The sequence below is a fragment of the Grammomys surdaster genome, unplaced genomic scaffold, assembly GCF_004785775.1.
Source record: "Grammomys surdaster isolate TR1022 unplaced genomic scaffold, NIH_TR_1.0 348, whole genome shotgun sequence".
Lineage (NCBI taxonomy): Eukaryota > Metazoa > Chordata > Mammalia > Rodentia > Muridae > Grammomys > Grammomys surdaster.
The window spans coordinates 353,364-361,598 of record NW_021604767.1 but is presented as its reverse complement, the minus strand read 5'-3'; the positions used below and the strand labels follow the sequence as shown (position 1 = coordinate 361,598).

The following is an 8,235-nucleotide window of genomic DNA, read 5'->3' as shown; positions in this document are numbered from 1 at the left end:
TGTGTGTGTACATATCTCTACTCATGGAGACCTTTCTGGGCTGACTCTCATATATAAAGAGGAAATATCATTCAGTGTGTGTGGTGAATGATGCATGTGTGTCTCTACTCATGGATGCCAGAAGAGTTCAGAGGAGGACATTAGGTGTCCTGCCCTACCACACTCTACCTTATTCCTTTGAGACAAGGTCTCTCATTGAACCTGGAGCCTGGTGTCTAGTAAGTCCCAGCTATCCTCCTATCTCTGCTCTCCCATGACTCCAGAGTTGCATGTGGTAATACCCACACTTTACATGGGTGCTGGGGATCTGGACTCAGGTCTACATGATTTCGTAGCACGTGCTTTTACCCACTGAGCTGTATCTGTAGCCCAAGAGACTGTATCTGCTAAAGGCAAAAGGTCTTGCAATCTGAAGAGAAAGCAGAGAGTAGGAGAGCATGGATCTTGTATTGTGAGCATTTGTGTTCATTTTCTTCATAGCTCTTTATGGGGATCCTCAGAGGGAGGGAAGTGACCGTATTTTTTCTTCCTCAGAGGGAACTGACAGATCTCCTTGGCCTTCACCCCAGAGTTGAGACACTGTGTGCAAGCTGTTCAGCTCTGAAGTCTCAGCCCTCTGTCCCAGGTTTTGTCCAGCAGGGTTTTGATGACCTTCAGCATCACTACCAGGCTGTGCGGAAGGCTTTAGAGGAATACCACCAGCAACTAGAAAATGGTAAATAGTAAATATTGGCTCCCCACTGCAGTCACCTCTCTCTGTCTCTCTCTCTGTCTCTCTCTGTCTCTCTGTCTGTCTCTGTCTCTGTCTCTCTCTGTCTCTCTCTGTCTCTCTCTGACTGTCTCTCTGTCTCTATCTCTTTGTTTCTCTCCTCTCTCAGTTTGCCTTAATCAAAAAAGTTACTCCCAGTTTTCTGTGTTTCATCCGGCTTCATGCTGTCTTCCTCTGCACCCTTGTGGCTTGAAGTCTTATAATACATTCAGACCTGGCCAGGTGGTGGCACACACCTTTAATTCCAACACCTGGGAGGCAGGAGCAGGGGCAGGAGCAGAAGTAGAGGGATAGGCAATCTGAGTTCGAGGCCAGCCTGGTCTATAGAGTGAGTTCCAGGACAGCCAGGGCTACACAGAGAAACCTTGTATCAACACCCCTGCCCCAAGAAGAAACAAGCCAACTTGACATGCTCTAAAATTGTAGGATGTAATGACTTCTGGAAGATTGGTTTTCTTTGGTGGTGATGGGTTGAGCCCCAGTGCCCCATGCTTTCTAGGCCATAGTTTGCACTCTGTCCCTTACCGAGAATTTTATGGGAGAAACAACTTTGCTCCATTCAAACTAAAACATCATCAGTTTCTGTTTGCTCCCAGTGGTTAAGGGTTTAGCAGCCCCACTCAATCCTTGAAAAGAAATCATTTTGCTCTCCCAGACTTTGAACAAATTTGAACGAGTTGGGATTGGAGAAACTGGAATAAAACTGGCTGAGGTAGCTGGATTTGGAGAGCTTGTGTGTCACTTTAGGTGTGTCTTCTCATCAGCTGCTGCCCTGGATTGTTATGTGCTGTGTGCACTCTGTGCAGTGACTGTGACCTCCATCACTTTAGCTTCTGCACATTCTGTACAGGCAACAGGAAGGTGTGCGTCTTAGAGAAAGGCATCATGTTACTCTTCTGTGACTGTGCATTTGGACTTCATACATTCCACTCATGGAAATCCGTTAACTTACAGTGTGACATAAAAACCAGAGACGATATCATTCCCGGCTGACCCATGCAAGCCAAGCTTTCCATTTCAACAAGGACCAGGAGTAGGCAGTTGAACTTATGCTGCTAATTGGTTTCACCTCTTGGTGCTTCACATTCAACTCACTTCCTGTTCTGTACAAATGCTGATTGTTTCGGATTTGTACAGAGGCATAGAGGGATACACTGGGCTACCTGCTGTTGCCAATCACCCCTGTTTCTTACTGTCTTAGAGTTCCCATAAAGTTTGTATACTCTCATGGGATTTCAGGAAGCCTGGTGGAGGGGTCTTCACTTCATTTTTTTTCTTTGTGTAGCATTTGGGAAAGGGGAGGTTGTGTGAGACAAAAGGAACGTTGTCCTTCAAGCTTCATAGAGACATTTCACCTTTCAAATGAAGATGCTAGTGAGTTAATAGTTCAAACACCAGCCTCCGGAGGAATGAAGCCTCCATCTGTCTGTCTGTAATGCCAGAGGGATGGCTAATCTCGTTAACCAACAGCGAGCCTGTTCAGTTGTAATCAGGGATCTAATTTATTATCTCTTGGAGTCCACTTATTATATACCGAAGATTAATGGTGCAAATGGTAACAGTTGTAAAGTCCTAGTGTTGTTTTCCCTAAGCAAGCGTGTTTGAATTGTCAGAGTTGAAGAGCCAGCCTGAACCTGCGTATTTGGATGCATTGAACACTCTGAAAAAAATGCTAAGCGAGTCAGAAAAAGCAGCCCAGGCCTCTCTGAATGCCCTGAATGATCCCACAGCGGTGGAGCAGGCCCTGCAGGAGAAAAAGGTAAGCTGTCTTTGGGAGCACTGGCCATTTCTGAGAATTCGTGTTATGTATGTGAAGTGGTTTTTCAGTGATTAAGAAAATGGCCATTTTTCATTAAGTCTTTCAAGACTGTTAAAACTTTGTTACAAAAATAACAGGTTAAATATATCTTAATTTTATTTTTTGTTTATTATTATTTATTATTAGTACTATTGTGGAGGTAGGTGTATGCTGAGTCCAGAGGACAACTTTGGGAACTTCGTTTTTAATTCTACTATGAATTCCAGGGACAGAATTCATTCAGTCTTCAGCCTTGTGTGGCTGCCATTTTTATCTGTGGAGCCAACCTGCAGGGCTAAGATTTATAATTTGAAACTTAATTACCCCAAATAATTTATTTGAGGTCCATAAAAGATACATTATTAAGTGATACTAGGAAACATGTATTCTTTTATCATTCAGATAAAATTCTAAACCTGTTTCTAATCACCTAGGTATTTCTCCTAAAATGACGTGAGGTGTATTAAGTGAACTGATTTCTCTTTTCTCTTCTCTTCTCTTCTCTTCTCTTCTCTTCTCTTCTCTTCTCTTCTCTTCTCTTCTCTTCTCTCTCTCTCTCTCTCTCTCTCTCTCTCTCTCTCTCTTTCGAGGCAGGGTTTTATTCTGTAGTGCAGGGTGGCCTAGAACTCACAGCAGTCCTCCTGCCTCAGCCTCCTGGGTGCTGGGAGCCACTTAAATTATGTTGACTAAATTACTCTTATGTTTCCAGCGGCCTGAAGGTTCTATACCAGTGGTTCTCAACCTTCTTAACACTGTGACCCTTTACTACAGTTCCTCATGATGTGGTCACCCCCAACCGTAACATTATTTTCAATGCTACCTCATAACTCCAGTTTTGCTATTGGTATAAATCATAATGTAAATCTTTGGTATACAGAGTATCTGATATGCTGTCCCTGTGAAAGGGTTGTCAGATCCTCAGAGGAGTCTCGACGCTAGGATTGAGAAGCTCTGCTCTATACTCTGTTATCTGATTTAAAAAAAAAAAAAGACTAACTCCTGACCGTGGCCTCTTGTCCTACACTGTGTGTGCTGTTCGGAGATTTTGAATGTACAGAGTACATTATACCACCCCAACTTAACTCATGAAAAGAAAGCTTTGACTTTTCTTCCCCTTTTTTCTTTACAATTTTTAAGTAAGATACCCTGTTCTCCATATGTATATTACTACATCAGTGCTGATACGTACATCGTTGTGAATGGTTTTAATGTTTTGGAAACTTTTGCAGGCTCTTGATGAAACCCTTGAGAACCAAAAGCCTACGTTACATAAACTTTCAGAAGAAACGAAGACTTTGGAGAAAAATATGCTTCCTGATGTGGGGACAATGTATAAACGAGAATTTGATGATGTCCAAGGAAAATGGAATAAAGTGAAGACAAAGGTTTCCAGAGATTTACATTTGCTTGAGGAAATCAACCCCAGACTCAGAGATTTTGAGGTAAATCGAGAGGCCAATAAGGGTTTAGGCTTGTTTCAGGACACAGTGATTAGCATGTAAGACTGGAATATCTGCTTGCTGAATACTTTGCTTTCTTCCTTGTCCCACATTTATTATATGCTGAAGTTGGGATTTATAAGTTGCTTATCAGAGATATTTTAACGTGGTGGTAAGCACATGCATTTCCTTTGCCTTGTAGAGACGGCTTCTTGGTAGAGGTGTACAAGACCTTGGCGAGGATGTAGCTTAATAGTGGTTAAGATAGAATTTCAGCATTGGGCGTCTATATGGCCTATGAACCAGTGTTCAAAGTACAGTGGTGACTAGTTAGAGTGGAAGAAACTAATCTAGTTGGAAGCAGAGACTGGACTGGGGGACATGGGGTCAGGCTCTCACATGACCTAGACTTGCCTAAACCATGCTATATAGTCAAGGGTGAACTTGAACTTCTGATCCTTCAGTTTCCTCATGTGCTGAGAATACAGGTATATGCCATTGTACCTGCCTTTTAAACCCATGTTAGGGGGTTATCCTCAGGGTCTTATCATGCTAACGGGCACTCTGCCAAGCAACGTCAAGTGGTCCTACTACAAGTGAGAAACTTTCCAACCTTCTGCTATACTAACAGAACACACATATTAGAGTGGTATGAATGAGAATTATACTTGTCTGTGATTGCAAAATTTTTGATGATGGTCACACATTGGCTTATCAGTGATTCTCAACCAGCATTGTTTTTGTTTTTGATTTTTTTCCCCTTATCCTAAGATGTATGTTAGTTTAAAGACATTTTTAGTTGTCACTGTCGTGGCATAAGGGTGTGATAGAGTGATGACACCAGAGGCATAGTAGCGGAGGATGTAGCTAGCAGTTTTATGGCACACAGGCTGAGCCTCTTAGAGGCAGAACTGTTTAGTCACAAATGTCAGAGTTCAAGGTTGACCTATGCTGTGTGAACTGTTGTTATATTTTCAAATTTAAATCTTATAATTAGAGGATTTCATGAGTGACTCCTGAAATGTTTATTTTAGGGTGGGTTAAATGTATGTATTCTAGTTGCTTTCCTGATGCTGTGATAAAATATACTGACCAAAGCATCTTGGGGAGGGAAGTGTTTATACTTCATGATCACAGCCCAGTAATTGCATTTATTTTTTTAATTGTGTAACTTCATACATGTAACATGTATAACTTTAATGTTAAAGGCCTCCCTTGCTCACTTGTTTCAAAGGAATTGCTTGTTAATTCACTACTTAGAATTCATGTGGGAAAGCTTGAAAGTTTCTTTATAAAGTTACAAGATAATTGTAATAAACATTCATTCCCAGGATATCCTTTTTCTTTTTCCAGTGTCCTGATGCATGTTTTAGTTTATAATCTCCATTCTTTAAAGCAGTGAGCCCAGCAGGAGTTAGAGTCACTGGCAGTTTATGGAGTTTCTTACAGATAAGGTAGTAGAATTGTTTGCTTAATTTAACTAAGTCAATTAGTTTATTATTTGAGGCAGGCCTTCAGTATGTAGATGAGCTCCCTATGTAGATTAGGCTGCAGATGGAGATCTGCCTATTTCTGCTTCCGAAGTCTGGGATTAAAGGTATGTGGGTACCTACCGAGCCTGGTAAAAATCAGAAACTGCTGATTCTTTTTTTTTGTTTTGTTTTGTTTTTGTTTTCCGAGACAGGGTTTCTCTGTGTAGCCCGGGCTGTCCTGGAACTCACTCTGTAGACCAGGCTGGCCTCGAACTCAGAAATCCGCCTGCCTCTGCCTCCCAAGTGCTGGGATTAAAGACGTGCCCGGCTTGCTGATTTTTAAAATGCATTTTTTTATTCATATATGTGATACATGAAGACTGCTATTGTGCAGATATTGAATGATATAGAAATACTCATTGACAACAGTATTCTTAGTCCCAGTTCTATTCCTGTCTGCGGGCTTGTATTCACAGTGAATTTTTGCAGGATTTTTGATGTACATATAGTCCCCACATACTACTACTAATTCAACTCTGCCCCCCCCCACACACACACCCATATTATAGAATGCACTGTAGTAGATCCTGATGAGGGACACTGTTAGGTTCGAAGGAACTTCCATTTCTCGGATTCCAAAAGGCAGAAGGGACACATGGCTATCTGTGGTGCCTATTAGCATACCAAAGCACAGGCAGGCTCCCTCAGCATTAGAAGCTTCAGCTACACATTTCAAAGTCCATGCTTGCATCCCAGCGTTTCCTGTTCCCTTTCTTACCATAAACTTTCTCAAACTCCGAAGCTTCCCTTCCCTCAGCTACACATTCCATTTATTTATTTATATTGATTATTTTATTGATTTACATTCCAAATGTTTCCCCCACCACAGAGTTCTTCACCCATCCCCTTTCCCCTTGGTCTCTAAGAGGGTATCTCTCAACCCCTGCATGCCCCTTCCCTGGGGCATCAAGTCTCTATTGGATTAGGTGCATCCTCTCCCACTGAGGCGAAACAAGGCAGCCCTCTGATCCATTTGTGCTGCTGGCCTGCACCAGCCTGTGTGTGCTCTTTGGTTGGTGGCTCAGTCTCTGGGAGCTCCTTGGGGTCCAGGTTAGTTGACACTGTTGGTCTTTCTTTGGGGTTGCCATCCCTCACGTTCTCTTTGTAACTTAGCCATTTCTGCTACGATTGTTCTTTTGCCCACTCTGTCTTCCTTTCTGTCACCCATGACCTACCCTGCCCCCACTATTCCAGATGCCTCTGGCTGTTCTCTCTCTCTCATATCTTATACACAGCATTCCCTTTTGGTCTGGTGCTGAAATCTGGGAGGAGCACAATTGGACCCCTTTCCAAACCATACTGTTGATTGGGCTCTGTTAAGATATGGATCGTTTATGACTGCTGGTGTCTGCCCCCTACCACGTATTCAACTCTGAATTCCAGATCTGCCTCTTGAGCTACTGCTTCTCTCCACCTGCTTCCCTCCCCACAAGACCTCTGCTCCTTCCTGGGGCTTATTGGAATCTTCCCTCTGGCAGAGGTCTTGTTTGTGACCCTTTCCCCTCCTTTGTTAACCTCCCCTTCCTCGGACTCAGTGATTCTATTCTAACTTGCTGCAAATGGCCTCCGTCCAACTCAGTTAAGGACCAAAGATGGCACAATCAGATTTCCAAATTCTCACAGACTGTAACAACTTCTCCTATTTCATGAACAAATCATCCCCAAATCTCTTATCTATCTCTAAACTTTCTCTGTTCTATATAAACCTTCCTTTAACCATGGAGTGGTCACATTATTAGTTTATGCAGACATTTCAAAAGCTAGTAGAGTGCAGAGCTTAGAAAGTATATCCTACTGCTCAGAATGAAGCCTTTCGAAAGTAAATAGCACTTTTAGAAGCTGAATTAATTTTGATGGTGTTCTCACCTTATCGTCCTGCCTCCAGCCCTGTGATGTCTGTAAGAAGAGTCCCTATTTTGTGTCTGTGGTAATAATTGTCTCTTATTTTCTTGGCATTTGTTGACATTTCCTTTGTCTTTACAGCTAATTCCTTTCTACAGGCTAAGGTTAGACCATTACGCTCTCTCATAGTGCTGGGCGCAAACATGGGCTTAAAATCTGTCCTGTACTGTGCTTTTCCAATCTATTAACTCCCTTCCTGGCAGCAAGACATTTGAAAAACATGAAATAGGCATTTTTTTCCCTTATTGATTTTACTGATAGGATTCTTTTATGAATCATGAGGACAAAATAAAATCCCATGAGGCTCCTTTTCCTCTGCTCCTTTTCTCTCTCACCCTTGGTAGTAATGTCTTTGGTTATTATTGGACTGTGATATAGTTTATATTATTTCCTTTCCCTTACTGAAGATCCTACAGGAATCCTGGAACATTTCCAATGCATCTCCAAGTGCACACTAAACCTAGCTTTGCCTCTTGGAAATTCATCTTTCCATTGATGCAAGGAACAGCCTGGTTATCATCATCAGAGTAAAAGGTCCACACTTTATCACACAGTTCCTGCCCCTTCCTGTTCTAGCTTGTCCATTGTTCCCACTGTGAGTAGCATCAGGCTGGGAGAGAATCATGCATCCCAAAGGACTACCTTAGACTATTGCCTTCCTCTGGACATGTCATACACTTACTTGTTGGTATATCAAGTTCCCCTGACTGATTTTTTTTTTAAACGTGTACAGTAGTTCTCTCTCTCTCTCTCTCTCTCTCTCTCTCTCTCTCTCTCTCTCTCTCTCTCTCTCTC

General features: G+C 42.3%; 1 protein-coding gene across 3 annotated transcripts in view; it reads left to right on the top strand.

Annotated features, from left to right (window-relative positions):
• Utrn (utrophin) overlaps positions 1-8,235 on the top strand; it is a 429,847-nt gene that overhangs the window by 96,591 nt on the left and 325,021 nt on the right. For all 3 annotated transcript variants that reach the window (XM_028779235.1, XM_028779234.1, XM_028779233.1), the window contains exons 20-22: positions 535-715; positions 2,383-2,528; positions 3,797-4,009. In XM_028779235.1, coding sequence (XP_028635068.1) covers positions 535-715; positions 2,383-2,528; positions 3,797-4,009 — 540 coding nt within the window. The remainder of the gene's footprint in view (positions 1-534; positions 716-2,382; positions 2,529-3,796; positions 4,010-8,235) is intronic.